The sequence below is a fragment of the Peromyscus eremicus genome, chromosome 2 (genome assembly GCF_949786415.1).
Source record: "Peromyscus eremicus chromosome 2, PerEre_H2_v1, whole genome shotgun sequence".
NCBI classification, from domain to species: Eukaryota; Metazoa; Chordata; class Mammalia; order Rodentia; family Cricetidae; genus Peromyscus; species Peromyscus eremicus.
In genome coordinates, this window is record NC_081417.1 from 63,358,584 (window position 1) to 63,383,517 (window position 24,934).

Consider the following 24,934-nt stretch of genomic DNA (forward strand, 5'->3'; position numbering starts at 1 on the left):
TTTGCTATGCTGCCCCAGCTGACTTCAAACTTCACATCCTCCTGCCTCAGCCTCAGTACTGGGATTTCGGGAATGCTCTACCATTCCTAGCTCACTATGTATTCTTAATCACTTTTCTTTCCACAGTCTTGGTGTATAAAACACTCTGAGGAGTATATAAAAACTGCATCAATGTCTTTCATGTCTAAAACACTGTGATAGATAGTATGTGATTTATATAAAAGGATAACAGCCTGTGCCCTGTAACCTGTAAGTGACAGGCAAACACATGAAACAATTAGTAAAAAGACACACAAACTTGGTATTGCCTAACTACACCAAGCAGCCTTTCCTTACCAATGAGGTGGGTTCTAAACATTCATTCTCATGTCAGCTATGCAGAACTCAGAATACATTTTCCCATTTAAAAAGAGAGAGAGAGAGAGAGAGAGAGAGAGGAGAGAGAGAGAGAGAGAGAGAGAGAGAGAGAGAGAGATTGGAAAATAGGTATGGTAGTTTCAATAAGAATGGCCCCCATAGGCTCATAAATTTGAATGCTTAGTAGGATTAAGAGGTGTGGCCTTGTTGGAGTAGGTGTGACCTTGTTAGAGGAAAGCCCAAGCCAGACCCCAGTGTCTCTTTCTGTCCCTGATGCCTGTGGATCAGGATGTAAAGCTCTCAGCTCCAGGGCCATGCCTGCCTGCCTGCTGCCATGCTTCTTGCTATGATGATAATAGACTAACCCTTTGAAACTGTAAGCAAGCCCCCAGTTAAATGCTTTCTTTTATAAGTGTTGCCTTTGGTCATAGTGTCTCTTCAAAAAAATAGAAAGTTGCTAAGACAATAGGTATATACTTTTCATAATATTTCTCTGGCTTTCATTGGAGGGTGCTGTAACAGTCCCTGTTTCATCTCTAATTTTATTTTATTTTGTTTGTTTGTTTGTTTGTTTGTTTATTTATTTATTTATTTATTTATTTATTTATTTATTTATTGGTTTTTCGAGACAGGGTTTCTCTGTGTAGCTTTGCGCCTTTTCCTGGAACTCACTTGGTAGCCCAGGCTGGCCTCAAACTCACAGACATCCGCCTGGCTCTGCCTCCCAAGTGCTGGGATTAAAGGCGTGCGCCACCACCGCCCGACTCTAATTTTATTAATTTGAGTTTTTTTTCCTTTTTCCTTTGATTAGTGTGGGTAGGTGTTTATAAATTTTATTTATCTTTTCAAAGAACTAATTTTTGGCTGTGTGTGTGTGTGTGTGTGTGTGTGTGTGTGTGTGTGTGTGTGTGTCCGTCCGTCCATGTCCTCTTTTCCAAGTCTCCTAAAACGTGAACTTTGATATCCCAACCCAGAAAGCATTCTCCATAACTAAGTTACTTTATTTAATAATGTTTCTGACTACCTATTATGTGCCAAGTCTTTTACTAGGTGTTAGAGATAGAAAACTGAGCAATAAGACATCACTTTTTTAGAGAAGCTTGCTTGTTTTGTGGAAACCAATAAATAATTATGGTACAATTCACAAATTCTGTAATCAAAATATGCATGAGTATTACAAACTCTTTGAGAAGGATTGTATTAGTTCTGCCCAGGGAGGCTTACGACAGTTTGCAGGAAAGGTAATCCTCAACTCTATTTGAAAAATAAGTGAGCAAAGAATACTGTAAGTGGGCTGTCCACAGGTACCAGGTGTGGAAGTTTTCTCAAAATTGGACCAAGGTGTTAGAGCCAAAAGAACATAAATTACAAGCAAAAGAGTTTGGATTTTATCCTAAGCAGTAAAGACCCAAATGAGATCTTTCTAATAAATACTGTGCCTGTCCTGGATCTCGCTCTTTAGACCAGGCTGGCCTCAAATTCACAGAGATCCTCCTGGCTCTGCCTCCTGAGTGCTGGGATTAAAGGGATATGCCACCACCACCCAGCAGTAATAACCTTTTTAATTACACCCACATAACCTTTTGTAAATTAACTGTTACTCCAAAGGTATTTTTTAATTGACTTTTTCTGGATACATTGCAGAAGATGAGAGGAAGCAAAGTGTGTCTCAGACAAATTAATCAGCTGTGTCAGAGTCCAGGTGAGAAAACTGCATAATCGTAGTCCAGGTCAGAATTACAATGGGCTGGCAAGTGTGGGTGGAAAAGCCCTTCAGAAGGTAGGTCCCCAGGGAAGATACTCTTTTTACAGGCAGAGTCTCATCTATCATGGACCTATAAGAAGGAAACCAAAATAATATATTTGCTTGTCCTGCTCTGACCAGGACCCTTCTTTTCTTGCTTTCTCCTTAGTGTTGAAATAATAAGACTGGGAAACAGTTACTATATCAACTGGGATCGACACATGTATTATGCACCAAAGAACACCCCAGCACAGGCTCGCACTACCACTCTCAATGAAGAACTCGGCCAAGTTAAATACGTGTTCTCTGACAAGACAGGAACTCTGACTGAGAATGTGATGATCTTCAATAAATGCTCTATCAATGGGAAGACCTACGGTATGTGCACTTTCCCGCGCTCCCTGAGTCTGAGAGAGTCTGCCTGGCCGCTGCTTTCACATATAACTCAATCCACAAAGCCTCTGAAATGATATTTACCTTCTATTCTCACAACCCTTTACTAACCAAGCTGTGGGTGGGAAAGGTGCTCTTCCCCAGGGAGGAGCCCACCAGTGGGTTGTCCAGTGCCAAAGAGCATTAAAAACATATATACAAGTAACATTGTATGAATTCAACAGGTTCCATTTAGGAATATATATGTATATACAAATACATATATGCATATAATAGCAATTAGTGAAAAAAGAGGCCACAGATTTGAAGGAAAATAGGGAAATTATATAGGAATAGCTGGAGGGGGAAGAGAAGGGAGAAATAATGTGATTAGATTATAATCTAACAGAAACACATTTATTTAGCACCTTGTAGATACAATCCATTGTTTTGTACTTTAAGAAGACCAGATTTGCAAGATTTAGTCCCTGACCTCAAGGGGTCCTCAATGTCTTGAAGAAAAATAATATGCTCAGCTATTTTAATATAAAATCAGATGGATAGTAGTGAAAGAGTAGAAATTTTTCATTGAGAAAGAGTACGTTTTTGAGTCTATTGTATAGTATTATCAACCAACCACAGTTAACAACCATGTCTTTTTTGTTTAAGGAATTTTTTTTCATTCATTTTACACACCAATCACAGATCCCCCTCTTCCCTCCTCCCGCCTGCCCAGCCTCCCCTCCCAATCCCTCGCCCACTCCCCCCACAAGAAGGCCAGGCCTCCTATGGGAAGGCACATTCAGTAGAGGCAAGTCCACACCCTTCCCCCTGCCTCAGGCTGCACGAGGTGTCCCATCATAGGTATGGGCTCCACAAAGCCCGCTCATGCACCAGAGATGGATTCTGATCCTACCACCAGGAGGCCTCCCAAGCAGATCAAGCTACACAACTGTCTCACCATGCAGAGGGCCTAGTCCTGTCCCATGTAGGCTCCATGGCCATTAATCCAACTTTCATGAGTTCCCTCTAGTTTGGTTTGGTCATCCCTGTATGTTTCCCCATCATGATCCTGATGCACTTGCTCTTCTCTCTCTTTACTGGACTCCTGGGGCTCTGTATGGATTGGCTGTGGATCTCTGCATCTACTTCCATCAGTCATTCTAGAAAAATTCTGTGATGACAGTTACAGTATTCACCTATCTGATCTCTGGGGCAAGCCAGTTCAGTTCAGGCGCATTGTCCACTATTGCTAGTAGCCCAGGCTGGGGCCATCCTTGGGGATTCCTGGCAACTTCCCTAGCACCAGGTTTCTCTCTATTCCCATGATGTCTCTCTCTATCATGGTATCTCTTTCATTGCATTCCCCCTCCCTCTCTGTTCCAGCTCAACCATCCCATTCCCGTATGTTCTCATCCCCTATCCCCTACCCTCCATTGCCCATCCCTCATCCTAGTTTACTCATGGAGATCTCATCTATTTTCCTTCTCAGAGCAGTCTATGCATCCCACTTTGGGTCTTCCCTGTTAGTTAGCTTCTCTGGAGTTGTGGGTTGTTGCCTGATTACCCTTTGCTTTATATCTAGTATCCACTTATGAGTGGGTACATACCATGTTTGTCCTTCTGAGACTGGGTTACCTCACTCAGGATGATATTTTCTAGTTCCATCCAACCAGTCTTGTATGCTGAAAGCTCAGGCTGATAAAGAGACCTTGTCTGAAAAAACAAAAACAAAAAAACTAAGTGAAGGAAAGAAGAAAAGAAAAATATGAATAGCGTGCCCTAAGGAGTGACAGCCGGGCTGTCCCCTGGCCTCCATACACAAGTGTACACACGTGCATGCATGCACAAAAAAATAGTAAAATAAAGCCTCTTTTAAATTCCCCAGTAGTCCTCTCCTAGATGTCCAAGGAGGACTAGAACAGGTGTTTATGAATATTCATTGCAGCATCACTGCTCAAAGGTAGAAATAGCCCATAACTCATCAACAGATGAATAGACATTTTAAAGTAGTCCATAAATACATGAAATATGATTTAGTCATAAACAATCATGAGTTGGGTACCTGGTACCACCCATGTTATAAACCTCAAGTACAGGGCGCTAAGAAAATGAGCCAGACACAAAAGGACAAATGTTGCTTGGTTCCCTTTAGGGGAAGGATCTAGAACAGGAAAATCCACAGAAGTGAGAAGCAGGAGGTGGGCTAGGGGCTAGAAATGAGGAGGAATGGGGTGTTTCTATTTGAAGTACTTGTTGAGGGCTGGAAATGGAGTGGTAGCGTGAGTACCCAACGTACAAGAGGCTCTGTGTTTGAGCCCTAGCCCTGCCACACAAACTACAGATATATGGTAATGAAAATCGCTAACACTGTGGATGTAATTAATGCTGCTGAATTTTAACTTCACAACAGTTAATGGCAGGTTTCTAGCACACACAACAAGATTAAGAACCTCCTTTAAGTCCTTCACTACCTCTCTGCTCTGTTTACTTGCCAATAGGTTATTCCTATGACGCCAATGGAAAGTGTGTGCCAGGCTCTCCGGTGAGTAATTACAGCTTCTTGTGGCATACATGTGGGAAGTGAGGAGAGGATCTTTTACACAATTCAGTCTCTACTCCGGAGATAATAAGCTTTTAGTGGCCTAAAATGTAAAGAATGCATATACATGGCCTATCTTTGAGAAATTTTTATGAAATAGTTTTGTTGGTATTGGCTTGCTGTGTTTTGCTTCACACCTCTCTCCTCCTCCTCCTCCTCCTCCTCCTCCTCCTTCTTCTCTCTCTCTCTCTCTCTCTCCCCCTCTCTCTCTCTCAACAGAATCCATGTAGATCAGTTCCTCAAAACAATCCATGATCATTGCCTTAGTCACTGTTCTATTGCTGTGAAGAGATGCCATATCCAAGGCAACACTTATAAAAGGAAGCATTTAGCTGGGCGGTGGTGGCGCATGCCTTTAATCTCAGCACTCTGGAGGCAGAGGCAGGCGGATCTCTGTGAGTTCAAGGCCAGCCTGGGCTACAAGTGAGTCCCAGGAAAGGCGCAAAGCTACACAGAGAAACCCTCCCTCGAAAAAACCAAAAAAAAAAAAAAAAAAAAGGAAGCATTTAAGTGAGGCTTGCTCAGTTTCCGAGGGTTAGTCTGTGATCATTAAGGCAGGAAACAGGCAGGCATGTCACTGGAACAGTAGCTGAAAGCTTACATCCTGATCACAAGCAGTGGGCAGAGGGAGAAACTCTGGGCCAGACGTGGCCTTTGAAACGTCAGAGCCCAACCCCAGCAGCACACCTACTCCAACAAGGGCCACACCTCCTAATCGGTCTAATCCTTCCAAACAGTTCATCAACTGGGGACCCAGCATGAAAATAAATGAGCAATGGGGGGACATTCTCATTCAAACCACCACATTCTACTCCCTGGCTCCCATAGGCTTGTAGCCACATCATAATGCATATAGTCCAGTTTCAAAGGTCCCCATAGTCTTTCACAGTCTCGAAACAGTTTTCAAAGTCAAAGTCTTTTCTGAATTCGGGCAATCTCTTTACTGTAAAATAAAAATCAGAGCCGGGCGGTGGTGGTGCACACCTTTAATCCCAGCACTTGGGAGGCAGAGGCAGGCGGATCTTTGTGAGTTCGAGGCCAGCCTGGTCTATAGAGCGAGATCCGGGAAAGGCGCAAAGCTACACAGAGAAACCCTGTCTCAAAAAACCAAAAAAAAATAAAATAAAAAATTAGATCACATACTTCCAACTTACAATGCCACAGAATACACATTACCATTGCAGAAGCGAGGAAAGGGAGCATGGTGAGGAAATACTAGACCAAAGCGTGACGGTTATTCTTGGTTGTCAACCTGACTACATCTGGAATTAACTAAATCCAAGTGGCTAGGCACAGCTGTGGGATTTTTTCTTAATTAAATAATTTTAAGTTATTTTTATTGATTATTTGGGAATCTTACATCATTCAGCCTGATGATGCTCACTTCCTAGTCTTCCATGTCTGCCCCTCCCTGTAACCTACCCCATCAAGAGAAAAACGTCCATTTTGTGTGCTCCATATATTCACTGGAGCATGGTTAGATTCCTAGTGGCCAGCCTCCTGAGGGAGGATGAGTCTTTCTCTGCCCGCATCCTGCCACAAGCCATCAACTGAGGAGAGCCATGCAGTGGCCTGAGCCAGCTCTCCTAACCCACACCACTGCCTGAAGCACTGTCACTGATACAGACTGCAGGTCCTCATGAATCTCAGGTTTCACTGCAGCCTGGGGCAGCAGCATGGACCACTGAGACTAACATGGCCTCCGGTAACATCGTGGTCCTTTGAGAAGGTTCAATCCAAAAAGTGAACCTTTCCTCATCTCGGGCCTCTGTTGCTCCCCAGAGCCATGGTGCAGCCGGGGGCAGGTTCAGGGCTGAGTCTGTGTCTGCACAAACTCCAGGCTGTTGTAAGCAGACCCTCCTGGGCAATGCCAGCAAGTAGATCTCAGCCCTCTCTCTCACCTGTCACCACCACCAGGTCTCCAGGTCCGCCTCTCTCCGTAGCACACAGGCCGCTCCGTTTTTCTGTCTTTCTCATCCCTCCTCACATATTTGTTCTTTGTGGTGGCCTGCTGCTGCTGCTGCTGCCCAGGGCCCCAAGGCCGGGGCGGCACTTGGCTGGCTCTTCCACCATCACTGCCCTGGCCACACGGCTGGGGCCGTTAATTAAATAATTTGAAGTGAGAAGACCCTCTTATAATCTGGATCTTTTGAGGTGGGAAGAACCATCTTTAATCTGGCCCACATCTGCTGGCAGGACATGTAAAAACATAGAAGAAGGAAACCTGCTCTCTTTTCCTGCTTGCCCTCAGTCTCTCTGGCAAGTCCATCTCTCCACCGTGTTAGAGCATACTTCTTTGGGATTCTGACATATAATGAAGACCAGCTGAGACATCCAGCCTTGTGGACTGGATTCTTGGACCTTCCATTGGTAGACAGCCATTGTTGGACTAGTTGGACAATAGCCTGTGAGTCATTCTTCCATAATAGAGTCTCTCTCTCTCTCTCTCCCTCCCTCTCTCTCTCTCTCTCTCTCTCTCTCTCTCTCTCTCTCTCTCTCTCTCTCTCTCTTTCTCTCTCTCTCGATATTGTGTCACCCAAAATATTGTATACCCCAATAAACTTATCTGGGGTCAGAGAACAAAACAGCCACTATATTAAACACAGAGGTTAGGCAGTGGTAGCACACACCTTTAATCCTAGCATTCCAGAGGCAGAGATCCATCTGGATCTCTGAGTTCAAAGCCACACTGGAAACAGCCAGGTGACACACGCCTTTAATCCCAGGAAGTGATTGCAGGAAGCAGAAAGCTATATAAGGCATGAGGACCAAGAACTAGAGGCTTTTTAAGCTTTTAGGTTTTTAGCAGCAGTTCAGCTGAGATCCATTCGGATGAGGACACAGAGGCTTCCAGTGAGAAAACAAGACCAGCTGAGGAATTGGCGAGGTGAGGTGGCTGTGGCTTGTTCTGTTTCTCTGATCTTTCAGCATTCACCCCAATATCTGGCTCCCTGGTTTGTTTTTTATTTAATGAGAACTTTTAAAATTCATGTTACCTCTCTCTCTCTCTCTCTCTCTCTCTCTCTCTCTCTCTCTCTCTCTCTCTCTCTCTGTGTGTGTGTGTGTGTGTGTGTGTGTGTGTGTGTGTGTGTGTGTGTGTGTGTGCCATACTGATGTCCCTCAGGGTCCACAAATAGCTGCTGCTGTACCTAGAACCAGACTACAGGCTAAACAGGCTCTTAGAGGGGAGCTAGAAAGTGTAGTCCATAAGGAAGTGCACTACACTACTAAAGAGCTTGATGAGTTTGCTAATGTAGTCCATAAGGAAGTGCACTACACTACTAAAGAGCTTGATGAGTTTGCTAATGCAGTCAAGCAGAAGTCTGGGGAATGTGTGTGGAATGGATTTTAAGGGTGTGGGATAATAGTAGAAGGAACATAAAACTGGATCAAGCTGAGTTTATTGATATGGACCCTCTGAGTGGAGATTCTAGCTTTAATATGGAAGCTCACACAGAAAAAAATGTATCAAAAATTTGTGTAAATGGCTGGCTGAAGCATTTATCAAAAGATGGCCTACTGAAAATGAGTTGGAGATGCCTAATATCCCTTGGCATATCAGGGATATGATGAAGGGATTTTAAGGTGCCAGGAGATTCCAATGCTAAGGTAGGTGTGCTGTGTAAAACCTAATCCTCTACAATGGGGAGGCCCAGAAGACACGCCCTTCACTAATCTTGTAAGACACAGAACGACACAGAACGGTGAGGGGTCACCAGCACATTGAAGAGCTCTGCTGTCACCTTTTTTCTTGTACCAGACCTTAGGGTTGGAGACCCTGCTGCTTAGTAGCATGAATTAAATGCAATAAGATTAATTGGGCCCGGAAGTAGCAGGGGCCAGGTGGCAGCCTGCAGCCCTGAATCCCCAAGGCACGGTGATGATTGCTACTGTAATATGAAGTGCAGGCAAAGTGGGTTTCATGGTGGCGTGTCTTGTATGGACCTTTGGAACTGGCTGATCAATCACAGTGTTTCCAGGCATGAAATAGATAAGAAGCCCACTGAATTTTTGTTTGACCCGTATAAGCAGAAAAAGTCTCAAACAAATGAAAAAAAAAGACTAAATTAGACTTAGCAAAAGAGAATTTCAGCCTGTGAACCAATTTCCAGATTTGAGCCAGCTTGTAGACCCAGAACCCCTTGAGTGAATGGACAGCCCAGTTCCCCTGACAGAGGACTTGATAAAATACCTAAGAGTTTTGTTATTAGCTTTTCCCCAATCCTTCCCCAGAGGGACCTGCAGCCTTTTACAAGGGTAACTGGGAGAAAGGAAACAATCAGGCTTTTCAAGTCTATTGGATATTGGTTCTAAATAGATACTAATTCGGGGAGACCCAGAGAAACATTGTGGCCCTCCAGTTAAATTAGGGGCTTATGGATGTCAGGTGATCAATGGAGATTCGGCTGACATCTGACTTACAGTGGGTACAGTGGGTCCTCAAATTCATCCTGTGGTTATTTTCCCAGTCCCAGGATGTGTGTGTGTGTGTGTGTGTGTGTGTGTATGTATGTGTGTGTGTGTGTGTATATATGTGTGTGTGTGTGTATATATATGTGTGTATATATATATGTATATATGTGTATTGTGTATATATGTGTGTATGTATATATATGTGTGTATATATGTGTGTATGTGTATATATGTGTGTGTATGTATATATGTGTGTGTATGTGTGTGTATATATATGTATATATGTGTGTGTATATATGTGTGTGTATGTATATATATGTGTGTGTATATGTGTGTGTGTATATATATGTATATATATGTGTGTATATATATATATGTATATATATATGTGTGTGTGTATATGTGTGTGTATATATGTGTGTATGTATATGTGTGTGTGTATATATGTGTATATATATGTGTGTGTATATATATGTATATGTGTGTGTATATATGTGTGTGTGTATATGTGTGTGTATATATGTGTGTATGTATATATATGTGTGTGTGTATATATGTGTGTATATATATGTATATATGTGTGTGTATGTATGTGTGTGTGTGTGTGTGTGTGTGTGTGTGTGTGTGTTGGCAGAATTCCCACATTGGTCCTGTGACCTGTGGAGTGAGGGCTGTTATGGTTGGAAAGACTAAATGGAAGCCTTTAGAGTTGCCTCCACCAGGGAAAATAGTGAATCAAAACCAGTATTGCATCCCTGGATGAACTATAAAAATTAGTGTGGGGTGGTGGTTCCTACCACAATGCTCCTATCTGGCCAATGCAGAAGACAAATGGATCATGGAGAATGACAGCTGACTATCAAAACTCAATCAAGTAGTGACTCCAGTTGTAGCTGCCGTACCAGATGTGGTGTCCTTACTTGAGCAGATGAACACATCTTCTGGTACATGGTATGCAGCTATTGATCTAGCAAAAGCCTTTATCTTGGTACCTGTCCATAAAGTCCATAAGAAGCCATTTGCTTTCAGATGCCAAGGCCAGCAGTATACCTTTAGCATTTTACCTCAAGGATATATTAACTCTCTAGCCCCATGTTGTATCTTAGAGGGATCTTGATTGTCTGCCTCTTCCACAAAATATCACACTGGTTCACTGTATTGACAACATTATGCTGTATGGACCAAGTGAGCAGGAGGTAGCAACCACTTTGGATTTGTAACATGTATGCACATCAGAGGATGGGGGAAAATACCAACCAAAATATGAGGGCCTTCCACCTCGGGGAAATTCTTAGGAGTCCTGGTGTGGGCATGCAGGGATTCCTTCTAAGGTGAAGGATAAGTCATTGCACCTGGCCTCTCCCACCACCAAGAAAGCAGCCCAATGTCTAGTGGGCCTGTTTGGATTCTGGAGACAGCACACCCCTCACTTGGGTGTGTCACTCCAGCCCATAGACCAAGTGACTCGGAAAGCTGCTAGTCTGTGTGGAGGCTGGAAGAGAAGGCTCTTCAACAGGTCCTGGCGGCTGTGCAGGCTGGAAGAGAAGGCTCTTCAACAGGTCCTGGCTGCTGTGCGGGCTGGAAGAGGAGGAGGCTCTTCAACAGGTCCTGGCTGCTGTGCGGGCTGGAAGAGGAGGAGGCTCTTCAACAGGTCCTGGCCGCTGTGTAGACTGGAAGAGGAGAAGGTTCTTCAACAGGTCCTGGCTGCTGTGCGGGCTGCTCTACCACTTGGACCATATGACCCAGCAGTCCTGATGGTACTTGAGGTGTCAGTGGCAGATAGGGATGCTGCTTGGAGCCTTTAGCAGGCCCCTATGGGTGAATCACAGAAAAGACTTAAAGAATTTTCCTCCTCAGAAAATTATTCTCCCTTTGAGAGAGAGCTCTTGGCCTGCTATTGGCCCTTACTGGAATTGGAACATTTGACAATGGGCCACCAAGTTACCATGTGACCTGAGCTGCCCATCATGAGCTGGGTGTTATCTGACCCACCAAGTCATAAAATAGGATGTGCACAGCAGCAATCCATTACCAAATGGAAGTAGTATATATGTGCACAAGGTCCTGAAGGCACAAGCAAGTTACACGGAGACATTGCCCAAAAGCCTATGGTTTCTATTCCTGTTGCGGTGCCTTCTGCTCCCAGGCTCGTGGGGTGTGCCCTATGATAGGGTGATGGAGAAAGAGAAGACTGGACCTGGTTTACTGATGGTTCTATATTCTATGCATGCACCACTCAGAAGTGGACAGCTGCAGCATTACACCCCCTTCCTGGGACAACCTTGAAAGATGCCGGCCAAGGGAAATCCTCACAGTGGGCAGAACTTTGGGTGGTATACATGTTTATATATTTTTCTTGGAAGGAGAAATGGCCAGATGTGTGATTGTTCACTGACTCATGGGCTGTAGTCAATGGGTTAGTTGGGTGGTCAGGGACATGGAAAGAACATGACTAGAAATTGGTAAGAAAGACATCTGGGGAAGAAGTATATGAATGGATCTCTTTGAATGGGCAAAGGATGTGAAGATACTGTGCCCCATATCAATTCTCATCAAAGGTGACTTCAGCTGAGGAAGAGTTTAATAATCGGTAGATAGCATGACCCATTCTGTGGACAGTCAGTCTCTTTTCCCAGCCATCCCTGTCATTGCCCAGTGGGCCCATGAACAACATGGCCGTGGTGGCAGAGATGTATCGGGGACTATGGGGGTCCAGCCCCTCGATAGTCCCCTCCCAGGGTCCGGGAAGAATCTACAACCAGCTGATAATTAATCTTTGATGAAAAGAAACGAATCTATGTTTCGTTATGAAACTCCTTAGTTCATACACTTTATTATTCTGTGATAGTTCTCTCTCTACACAGCTTCTATTCTGCTCTCATGTCTAGCTCCTTTCTTGCCTGATTTCTCTCTATATTTATCTCCTGTCCCCTCTAGGTTCTATCTTAATTCCTTCAGCTAGTTCTGTCCCTTCTAGGTTCTCATCTATCTAGGTCTTTCCCCTATCAGCTCCTCTCCCATCTCCTTCTCTCTCATCTGGCTCTTCCTCATCTTGTTCTTCCCCATCTGGCTCTTCATCATCTTCCATCTCATTCCTCTAGTCCTCTCTTCTAGCCCTTCAATCTAGTTCTTCCCCATCTCAGTTTGTTCCTCTCAAGTTCTTACCCATCTAGTTCTTCCATTCTCTTTTCTCTTCTCCATGCTGTGCCCTGGAAGTCCCGGTATATAAAGGGAGGGTCGGAGCTAAATTGTGTAAAGCTATTACTTAACGTCCACCTCTCCTAGGCGGTGTCTCCTTGTGGAATTTACCATAAGTCAGGAGACTTGCATGTGGCTCGGAAGTTGGGGCCCACCTGGGTGGTGTCTCCTTGTGGAATTTAAGTCAGGAGACTTGCAGGTGGGCTGTTATCATTGTTAGTCCTCAGAAGTTGGGCGCCCACCTGGGTGGTGTTTCCTGTAGTCCTTGAAAGTGGCTAAGAAAGATACCTGATTCCAGAGAAAGCCTTTCCCGAGGCTGTTCTCCAAATACCTGGAATGTGTATGTCCAGAGAGTGATCAGTCCACACTGTTAGTCCTTCTTAGGGGAAAGTCAATTGGGAAAACTATGAAGGCACACATGATTTTCATAACAGAATACAGCTGATATATAACAAGCCAAGTAACACCAAAAACTCCTTGGGATTTGGCTTCCTCTGGAGGAATTCCCTGATCCCTCCAGGTAGTGACTTTGCCATAACCAGCTGAGTTCTTATGATATATTCCTGAGGCCTGCAGCAGAGATAGAGCTTGTGCATGGGCTCAACAACATGGACTTCCACTCTCCAGGTGACCTGCCTACAACTGTTGCTGAGTGCCAGATCTGCCAACAGCAGAGACCAACACAAAGCCCCAGATAGGGTACCATTCCCCAGGATGACCAGTGGCAGCAGCGTGGAGGGCTGGGGGAGGGCTCTCCAGAAGGCAGTGTATGCTTTGAATCAGTGTCCCATATGTGCTAAGGTTTCTCCCTTAGCCAGGAATCAAGGGGTGGAAAGGGGAATGGTTCTACTCATTATCACCCCTAGTGACCCACTAGGAAAGTTTTTGCTTCCTGTTCCCACAACCCTAAGTTCTGCTGGCCTAGAAGTTTTGGTTCGGGAGAGGGGAGCACTCTTGCCAGGACAACAACACAGCAAACATTCTGCTGAACTGGATGCTCAGACTTTCCCCTGGTCACTTTGGACTTCTAATGCCCTTAAACCAACAGGCTAAGATAAAGAAATAACAGTGTTAGGAGGGGTGATTGGCCAGATTATCAAGAGGAAATTGGATTGCTTCTCCACAGTGGAGGTAACTAAGATTATCTCTAGAGTGCAGAGATCCTTTAGGGCATTGGTTCTCAACCTTCCTAATGCTGTGACCCTTTAATATAGTTCCTCATGTTGTCGTGATCCCCAGCCATAAGATTATTTCACTACTACTTCATAACTGTAATTTTGCTACTGGTATGAATCATAATGTAAACATCTGATATGCAGGATATCTGATATGCAACCCCTGTGAAAGGGTCGTTCAAACCCCCAAAGGGGTCACAACCCATGGGTTGAGAATGGCTGCTTTAGGGCGTCTCTTGGTGCTCCCATGTCCTGTGACTAAAGTCAATGGGGAACTACAACAGCCTCTCCAGGCAGGACGACAAAGACCCTTCAGGAGTGAAGGTGTGGGTCACTCCAGGAAGAGATACAGAATGGGTAGTACAGGAAGGTAACAATAAATACCAGCCAAGGCCTCGTGACCAGTTGCAGAAACAAAGACTTAATTGACATGGATGTTTCTGTCATATTTTGTTAAGAATATATTTGTACAGAGAATTGTGTTTTCTTGATTTCTTTATCATATAATGCAACATCAATTAAGAGAATGTCAGCAGTTATCATATTTAAGTTTGATATACTAAAAGAATATCCCTCAAGGAACATTGCCACATCTTCTAAAATTTATAATGCATTTACAATTGTACAAGGCATAGTTATATCATGCTAGGTATAATTATGACCTGATTAAATATATAATATGTTTGTAATTGTACATAGATAATTATATCATGTTAGGCATAATAATGACCTCATTATTGTTGTCATTTGGCAATTAGTCACAACATAAGAAGCTATGATTGTGTGTCACGTTGACAAGGGGTGGACTTCTGATGGCTATTCTTGTGATGGGTTCTTGGTTGTCAATTTGAATACTTCTAAAATTAACTAAAACCCAAGTGGCTGGGTGCACCTGTGAGGGATTTTTTTTTAAAATCATTTGAAGTGGGAAGACCCACTTTTAATCTGGATCTTTTGAGATGGGAAGATCCACCTTTGATCTGACCTACATCTTCTGCTGGCAACGTATGAAAAGACAGAATAAGGAAGCTTATAATTCGATCCCATCACTAGCATTAGAGCCTACTTCTTTGGGATTCTGGTGCAGACTAAAGACCAACTGAGACATCCAGCCTCATGGACTGACCAACTACTGGATTCTTGGACCTTCTGTTTGTAGACAGTCATTGTTGGACTAGTTGGCCACAGCCTGTGAGCCATTCTAGTAACATTCTAGTAAATTGTCCCTCTCTCTCTCCCTCTCCCCTCCTCCTCTCCCTCTTTCCCTTTCTGTTGAGATATATAGATATATATATGCATATGTAAATTATATATACATATATTATTTTTTCTATAAGTTCTATTCCTCTATAGAACCCTGACTAATACACAAAGTAAAACAAGACCAAAACCCCGCAGGGAAAACTCAAGTTAGTTCATAAAGAATATACGTGCTGTGTGAGTCACAGTTCTATTGCTGTGAAGAGACTCCATGACCAAAGCAGCACTTTGATCCTAGAAGACAGTACTCAGCACCACCATTCTTTTTGTTTTGTTTTTGAGACAGGGTTTCTCTGTGTAGCCCTGGCTGTCCTGGATCTCACTTTGTAGACCAGACTAGCCTCAAAACTCACAGAGATCTGCCTGCTTCTGTCTCCTGAGTGCTGGGATTAAAGGCATGCACTACACACCTGGCATGATGTCTTAATATATGTATACATTGTGTAAGGTTCAAGTCAGGGTAAATATATCTCAAGCATCTACCGTTCTTCATGTTTAATATATGCAGAAGGTTCCTTTTCCATCTTTTTGAGATGTATAGCACAATTTGTTCCCTCTAGTCACACTCTTAGGAGTGTGCTCTTTACCTGACCCCTGTGGCTTAGTATCCACACCTCCCATCCATTATTTAATTTACCAAGCTGTGATTACCAATTACGCTGAATCATTGTACACAATGATTCTTCTTTCTTCCCACTTGTTTTTTTAGGTCTGCTCATGTTCTTTGTCCTCTTTTCTTATTTATAACTGGACTTTATGTAGTAAAAATAATTCTTCCTTTCCCTGATGCATTTGTCACCACTATTGTTCTCATTTTAAGTTTTTTGGTTCTTATTATTTTAATTACATTTTTATTTATTTGAGAAAAGTGCTTGTCACAATGTGCATGTGGAGATCAGAGGACAATTTCCAGGAATTGGTTCTTTCCTTCTACCAAGTGGGACTTGGGATCAAATTCAAGTTGCTGAACCATCTTATTGGCTCAATGTTTAGTGTCTTTAAATATTTTGACGGTGGGGACTGAAGAGATGGCTCAGCAGTTAAGAGCACTTGTTGCTCTTTCAGAGGACCTGGGTTCAGTTCTAGCACCCACATGGTGGTTCATCTGTAACTCCAGTCCCAGGGTTTCTGACACTCTATGACCTCTGCAGGCACCAGGCATGCACGTGATCCACTTAAATACATGCAAGGAAAACACCCATACACATAAATAAATCTAATGGTTTTAACATATTGAGTTTTGAAATTATTTTTACTATATTGACCTTTTCCCTTTGTTGACATACTATGTACTCCTAGTCCACACTGTTATAGAACTATCTTTCTTTTTTTTTTATAATGTATTTATTTTATGTCCATTGGTGTTTTGCCATGGGTGTCGGGTCCCCTGGAACTGGAGTTACAGACAGGTATGAGCTGCCATGTGGGTGCTGGGAATTGAACCTGGGTCCTCTGGAAGAACAGTCAGTGCTCTTAACCACTGAGTCATTTCTCCAGTCAGAACTATCTTTCTATCTCTAGCTAGTTTGTTTTATTGTTTTTCTAACAATTGGAACTCACTTTTTATTTGGGGATTTAATTTTAAACATCTCTTCTTAGAATACCCATCCTCACCTTCGGGGTATCCCTTGTACTATCCCTGCCTGCTAAACCCTTAGCCACTTACATACAGCAAACTCTAACTTCCAGTGTCCACCTTGTTACCATCCAGCCAAAGAGTTGAGGTAGGAAATGTAAAAACCAGTCTGTACTTTATAACAAAACAAAACAAAACTGTAGCAGGGTCCTGTGCTATTGTTCCCTTTCGGGGAGAGGGCCAAGTAGCCACAGAGTCAATGACACAGACTGCAGGAGAATGTTGAAACAACAAGCTCAGTTTATTCAGGAAGAGGCAAGCCTTATATACCCTCCACCCTGCCCTGGGGGGAGGTCTGATGAATATGCATCTGCTGGTGTGACATGGCTGCCTCTCATTGGTCCAGGTCATCTCCAGATCATGTCTCAGCTGCTGTTGCTAAGGCCCTTAGGCAGACCCAGGTTGGCTCTCAGAAAGCTGTTAGGGATGAGTCATCCCACACAAAACTGAAGCCTTCCAGTTGTGAGTCTCTATATTAATCACCACCTACCGAAGAAAGAGGCTTCCCTGATGAGAGCTGAAGAATGCACTAATCCTTGGGTCAGTAGTAGTCATTAGGAGTTAGTGTAATGGTTTGTCCATTTAGCAGAGTAATACTAGTAGTTTCTCCCCTATGGCCTGTGACCTACCTAGCCTCAGGTTCTTGGCCCTATTAACAGTGCCAGGCTTGAATTCTGTCTTATGGAACAGGCTTCAAATCCAGTCAGAAAGTGGTTGGTTACTGCCTTCACATTTGTGCCATGATTGCACCAATGGGCATGTTTTGCCAGGACAATTTGTTGTTATAGCTAGCAGGGTTAGCAGTTGGGTAAGACTAATGAATACTTTTCTCCCTGTAATGTGCATAGTAACTTGCAGCTAGCTGTAAAGCTATCAAGTAGGGAGGAAGCTTCCAGGTCAGTGCCAGCTTGATTTCCATCATCACATATTACTTATCTGGGAGGAAAGATTAAAAAAAAAAAAACTTGCTTGGATCACTTTCCCGGGCTTCAAAATTATGTGTAAATGACCACCTTCATTGCCACCCGTGCTTCACTGTCACACACTTCCTCCACCCACTGGATGGTCTGTCTTGGTAAAGGGTTGCACTTTCTATTTAGTGGTTCAATTGGGAAATATAAAATTATTCAACTCTTTTCATCTTTTTCTCTTCTGACCCATGTTATACCAATTCCAGCTCCCTGTGTTTTCAAATTCACCTTTGATTTAATATTTGTTGTTAATTCTTCATCATTTCTCTTATGAATCACTGAATGGTCTCCTAGCTGGTCCCCTGTTTTATCCCGCTACTTTCAATACACTCTCCAGATTCCAGAAGACCTTCTGACAGATTTGATTGGTCACTCACTTCTGATGGAAAGTTGCTGTGAGGCTATATTGCAAATAATATGGTAGTGCAGGAGCTAGTCCTTGCCTTCCTCTCCAACCTTATTCCCAGCCTGTTACTTCAGAGAATGTGCCAGTTTAAGAAGCCAATTCTAGAAAAGCCTTAGGGGATGTTGTGTGATGGGTTCTCTTAAACTTCTGAATCCATAAGCCTCTAAAGCTCATGTCTTTATGACTGGCTAAGTCTAGATCTTGGATCCAAAGACTTCTTCCTCTGACAAAACTCTTGCTAGTTTGCTTGCCTCAACCTCCCTTCCTGCAACGTTGCACCGAGCTGTGTGTGTGCTTGAATACTGGGGCCCAGCGCAGGCAGTAGAACAACCATGAAGAACTGGAGAAAGATCTGTGGAAATTCTGATATGGACCAGGCAGACATGTTAACAGACTGCAGTCTTCAGGCCAGCGTTTATTCGTGATGACTGCGAGTAGCCTGACTTAAATGGAGATAAGAGTCCGTGTCTGAAGGGCCAGGCCATAACTAGGCAAATAGTGAATTTTGGATCCACAAATTGAGTCAAGGACTAAATAGAAACTAGATCACACTGTGAGAGAGGCGGGAAGAGCCAGGTATGCTTATAGGTCAGGCAATATTAATATGTAAACAAACATGTACTGAAACTTGTCACGTGGCATTTCCAGTATTATTCTCCAGCCCAATTTGTCTCTGTGGGATCCATTACAATGATACCACTGTACCCAGGACCTGTTCTTTCCTCAGCCGCCTAAATCAGACAGATGAAACCAGAAATAAGAATTTTCTCAGACACCAGTTACTAACAGAGAGCAGTTAGTCCTTCATACCCTCACGCTTGATTATCAGAGGGGTTTGGAAACAGAAAAAATCAAGTTTCAAGGTCTCCATTGATCATTTAGAATAGCAGGAGCGCGAGGAGGTAGGAGGTCCATCAAGCCACGCCTGTCCTGCGGGAAGGTTCTTCCCAGCACAGCGACAGCCCAGGTCCGCAGGCCAACCTGCACTGGAACATTTGCCATCTCTCCTGATCTCCCCTTCTCATTTCCTGAGAGATCTCATCACATCCCAGAAGCAACCCCAATGTGACATTCTGGGAAATGTGTAGCTGTGCCTGAGAACTCTGCTCTGGTGTTTATGTTCCAGAATGACAAGGTTGACTTCTCCTATAACCAGCTGGCCGACCCTAAGTTCTCATTCTATGATAACACTTTGGTGGAAGCTGTGAGGAATGAAGACCACTTTGTGTACCTCTTCTTCCTCTGCCTCTCACTGTGCCACACAGTGATGTCCGAAGAGAAAGTGGAAGGTGAGCGCGGGCCTGAGCCTCATGGACTGAGACTGTGCTCCGAAGTCGGGACTGCTTGAAGTAGGGTGGTGTGATACACTCTGAACAGTCTACGTAAGAAAGAATTCCTAACAAGGGCGTGCTGGCGAGCAGTGGAATGGTAAGGGGAGTAGCAAGCTGGTTTAGGGAAAGTGTCAGTCACTGGATGGGGTGAACTGGTGCCCTCCAGAGAGGTTTTGATCTGGAGGCTCTGTGGGTTCTGAAGCATCCATCTGACCAGTCCCACTGTCTTTGCAGACTTCCTGGAAGGTGAGTTGAGTTGTTGTCTTGTCACTTACAGTGTGTCTCAGTCATCACCATGTGTCTTAGCTTCTTTAGTGTGACAAAGTCATCCATTAATTTGCCCAAACTTTTTTTTTAAACAATGAATGAGAAATGACTCTTTATTCATTATTAAGTCTTTCTTCTTAAAATAATGTTTTTAATTTTTTATTATTATTATTTTAAGTGTATGCATGTTTTGCCTACATGTATGTCTGTGTGCCACTTACGTGTCTGGTGCTTGTGGGGGGTCAGAAGAGGGCGTTGGACCCCCTGGGACTGGAGTTGTAGGTGGTTGTGAGCCACCATGAGGGTGTTGGAAATTAAACCTGGGTCCTTTTCTTTGAGCCAAGTTTCTCTATGTAGTCCTGGCTGTCTTGGAATTCACTATGTAGACCAGGCTGGCCTCAAACTCACAGAGATCCTCCTGCCCCCATCTCCTGGGTGCTAGAATTAAAGGTTTGCACCACCATGCCCGGCTTAAGATTTATTTTTATATGTCTGGGCATTTTTCCTGTATGTATGTCTGTGTACCATGTGCATGCTTGGTGCCCAAAGTGGCCAGTAGAGGGTGTTAGATCCCCTGGAACTAGAATTACAGATGGTTGTGAGCCACCATGTCAGTGTTGGGAATAGAACCATGTCCTCTTGAAGAGCAGCCAGTGTTCTTAACTGTTTAGGGCCAGGCATGTAAGGAAGTTTTGAAGAACTATATCCCCTTCTGGTCTCTCTCTGTCAGCCACTGGAAATGTGGTCTCACTTCTGGGTGAACTAAGTCGCTCACCTCTGCAGGCTCTGTCACCTTTTCGTCTCTTGTCAGGTGAGCTGGTGTATCAGGCTCAGTCACCAGATGAAGGTGCCCTGGTCACTGCTTCTAGGAACTTTGGCTTTGTGTTCTGTTCCCGCACACCTGAGACAATCACAGTGATCGAAATGGGGAAAGTACGAGTTTACCAGCTGCTGGCTATTTTGGACTTCAGCAATGAGCGCAAGAGGATGTCTGTGGTTGGTGGGTGCTCCCTCTAAGTCAGTCTCTTGGTGGTGGGTGCTCCCTCTAAGTCAGTCTCCCTTCTGTCCTTCGAGTACATTTGCATATTGACTTTTTGTTTCATCTACACATAAATCTTTCCTCCCACTCACATGACTTCCCTCAGATATTTTGCCTCAAACACACACACACACACACACACACACACACACACACACACACACACTTTCTCTCTTGTCTCCTTTAAATTGTCTCTTACATATAAATAGGGCCTTGCTACCAAGTGCTGAGTCCTTTCTCTAGTATTTCTGCTAGTGACTTGCCAGTATGTTCAAATCTCAGATGAGGACATAAAATTAACTCCTAAAGCCTAAACATGGCATAAGAAATGGGAGCCAATAATACAGTTGGCCCTCCTTGCCCATGGAGTCACAGATTCAGCCAACTATAGATCAAAAATATTTTAAAATATTTTGGGGCAAGTTCCAAGCCCCAGCCTCAGATAATAGTGAGACCCTGCCTCACGAAGGAAAGCAAAAACAACTAAATAATAGTCTGCATCCGACTCTTCCTGGGGGACATTGAACCCATAGAAGAATTGTTTCGAAAAGTTTCTCTGTCACTATCAGGCCCTTACTACATGATCTATTCTGTGTGACTACCCCCATTGAGTTCTTAGCCTCCAAAGGTAGCAGAAACAAATGTTGTGGGGAACAGCCCCCTTTTATTCCTCAATGAACCCAGACAAATTTTTAAACAGTAGGCCTATATGGTTATTTTGCTTAATTTGTTCATCTTTAGTTCGGACACCTGAAGATCGGGTCATGTTGTTTTGCAAGGGAGCAGACACCATCATCTATGAGCTCCTTCATCCCTCCTGTGCATCCCTTAGTGATGTGACCATGGATCACTTAGATGTAAGTGTGGAGGTGGAAGCAGATGGAAGCTGTGGGTGGTTCTCTCTCTGCAACTTCTCACATGGGTTTGACCAGTAACGTGTCCCTGTTTTAGGGTGTTTCTAGATGAGTATGTGTTGTATCAGTTTTATTTATTTATTTATTTATTTATTTATTTATTTATTTATTTATTTATTCATTCATTCATTCATTCATTCATTCATTCATTTATTTATGGGTTGACCAAAGAAAGACTAAAACTATTTTATTTTGTTGTGTTCTCACATTTCCAAACTTCTGTGTTAAAGAATTATGTGGGACAAGACCTTAGAGACATAATGAGGGTCATGTCTGCAGGATCACATACAGTGATCAGAATAGTTGTGTGATTCTTGCCTCCTGAGGTCCTACAGACCTGGTATTTGCTTCAGAACATGGAGGCCTTATTCCACAGACGTGCTACTTTTAGGGTAAGGAGCAGAACACAAGCACTAGGCTTGGTATCAAACCCTTGAGGGCACCTTCCCGCTCCCTATCTTATTCTGCTTCTACCTACTAGCATTTGCAATATATCATAGAGAAAAGAGAGTGACCTCAGCTTGCTGTCACAAGAAAGGGAAAGCAGATCAATATACTCCGAGATTTCTAATGCTCTACCTGTATGTGTAAAAGGCCAGCAGTATAAGGAAAGAACAAGACAGGACGGAGAGGGAGGAGCCGATCAGTAAAATGCTTCATAAAGTAGATTTAGAAAATACTATTTTATTATGCCTTACCACATGGACAGAGTCAGAGAACAAATCAACACATGAAAAGATGCTGGCATAATCAGTTATTAGAAAAATACAAATAAAAAAAACATGAAATACTGCTTTTCTCTCTACCAGGGTGGTTTAAACCTGGTGACCAGACCATACTAAATGTCATCTAGATGTAGGAAAATATAACCCTCATACGTTGCTGATAAAAAGGTATAATGGCATGGTCATTTAGGAAAACAGTCTTGCATTTCCTCAGAAAAATTAAGCATAGTATTGTCATGTGACTCAGAAATTCCATTCCTAGTTCTGTTTCCAGAGAAATGAAAACACATCCACAGAAAAAACATAGATGAATGTTTATAGCAGATTATTTATGACTACAAAATGGCTGGAGTAACCCAAATGTCCATCAACAGATAAAGGAATAAATAAAATGTGCTTTTTTTCCTACAAAGCAATTTTTGGCAATAAAAGGGAATGAAGTACATGCTGCCATAGATGAACCTTGAAAACATGCTACATGAAAAAGGCTGAAGATCTCATTTCCTGATTCACCTTAGAAAACTACAGAGAGGCCGGGCGGTGGTGGCGCACGCCTTTAATCCCAGCACTTGGGAGGCAGAGCCAGGCGGATCTCTGTGAGTCCGAGGCCAGCCTGGGCTACCAAGTGAGTTCCAGGAGAGGCGCAAAACTACACAGAGAAACCCTGTCTCGAAAAACCAAAAAAAAAAAAGAAAAAAAAAGAAAAAGAAAACTACAGAGAAAGAAAGTAACTTCTGGCCAGGCTCAGCAGATCAAGCCTGATAAGCTGGGTCAGGACCCACAGCGTGGACAGAGAGAACCAGCTTCTGCAAGTTGTCCACTGACAAGAGAGAGAGAGAGAGAGGGGGGAGGGGGAGGGGGAGGGGGAGGGAGGGGGAGGAGAGGGAGAGGGAGGAGAGGGAGAGGGAGAAGAGGGAGGGGGAGGGGGAGGGAGAGGGAGGAGAGGGAGAGGGAGGGGGAGGGAGAGGGAGGGGGAGGGGGAGGGAGAGGGAGGGAGAGGGAGGGGGAGGGGGAGGGAGAGGGAGGGAGAGGGAGGGGGAGGGGGAGGGAGAGGGAAGAGGAGAGGGAGGGGAGGGAGAGGGAGGAGGGGGAGGGGAGGGAGAGGGAGGAGAGGGAGAGGGAGGAGGAGAGGGAGGGGAGGGAGAGGGAGGAGGAGAGGGAGGGGAGGGAGAGGGAGGAGGGGGAGGGGAGGGAGAGGGAGGAGAGGGAGGAGAGGGAGAGGGAGGGCTAGGGGAGAGGGAGAGGGAGGAGGAGAGGGAGAGGGAGAGGGAGGAGAGGGAGAGAGGAAGAGGAGGGAGAGGGAGAGGAGGGAGAGGAGGGAGAGGGAGAGCAGGGAGAGGGAGAGGAGGGAGAGAGAGAATATGTGTGTCACGATAAATAAGATAGATAGATAGATAGATAGATAGATAGATAGATAGATAGATAGATAGATAGATAAATGTCTTTAAATGCAAAACAAAAAAGTAAGTTAGTAGTTGCTGGGGTAGGGAGAAAAGGAGTGGAGGATGACTGCTAATAGACGTGTGTTTCTCTGGAGGTTTATGGAGGTTCTGGCATTAGATAATGGTGAGCATTCTACAAAGTGATGAATTATAAACTAAATCATGTGTTTTAAAATGGTGCATCTTACAGTATGTGAGTTATATATCAAGTTTTTAAAATGTATTTATCTGTGTATGTATGTGGGTGAATGAGTACCACAGCACCAGTGTAGAGGTCAGAGGACCATTTGTAGGAGTTGGTTCTCTCCTATCATGTGAGCCCGAGGGATCTAACGAGGGTTGTCAAGCTTGGCAGAAAGTGCCTTTACCCACTAAGCCATCCTGCCAGCCATATGTCAAGTTTTAAGAAGTGAGTTTTGTCCTACCCAAAACAACCCTTCCACCTTATTCTCGTTCAGGCCCCGGTGTCTTCTCATGGCCCGCTCTCTTATCTAGAGCACCTTCACAGATGGCTTTTCCCCAGCCTGCCTTCAAAGGATGGCCATAAAACCATTTCAAACCTTTGGATGTGTTTCCTGATGCCAACTTTAACAGTCACTTATAATGCAGTTTAACTACACGGACCGTCTGAAGACAAACCCGTAAGAGTCAAACTCCCACACACAAGCACAGCCCAGGCCACCAAAACAGGAGTCAGCAAATAGGCCACATAAAAACAGGTGACAGGAAGGATTTGGGCACCAGGCCATGGTTTGCCTATGATAAGAGAAAAGAAAAATATACCAGTAGGGATGAGAGATATTAGCATATTCTGCAGAGTGATTTGTCAAATGGATTAATGGATCTGTTAGTGTATTGTCCTCTTGCCTATATCCAATACAGAATTACCTTCTGCCATTTTCACACCCTTCCTAAGTCTCCTGAGACCTTCTCTGCCTATAGGACAAATACTTAAGATTTGACGTTCCCTAGGGATATTGCCTTACATTGTTTATACCTGGAAGTTAATGTCAACTGAGAAGTTAAACAAGGAATAAGAACAAATTTGTGGGGCTGGAGAGATGGCTCGGTGGTTAAGAGCA

General features: G+C 43.9%; 1 protein-coding gene across 6 annotated transcripts in view; it reads left to right on the forward strand.

Moving 5' to 3' along the window:
• The window catches only part of LOC131903558 (phospholipid-transporting ATPase FetA), a 106,338-nt gene that overhangs the window by 68,600 nt on the left and 12,804 nt on the right, over positions 1 to 24,934 (forward strand). For all 6 annotated transcript variants that reach the window (XM_059254196.1, XM_059254197.1, XM_059254199.1 and 3 more), the window contains 5 exons: positions 2,271 to 2,479; positions 4,975 to 5,018; positions 19,261 to 19,423; positions 20,544 to 20,732; positions 21,513 to 21,628. In XM_059254196.1, the coding sequence (XP_059110179.1) occupies positions 2,271 to 2,479; positions 4,975 to 5,018; positions 19,261 to 19,423; positions 20,544 to 20,732; positions 21,513 to 21,628 (721 nt within the window). The remainder of the gene's footprint in view (positions 1 to 2,270; positions 2,480 to 4,974; positions 5,019 to 19,260; positions 19,424 to 20,543; positions 20,733 to 21,512; positions 21,629 to 24,934) is intronic.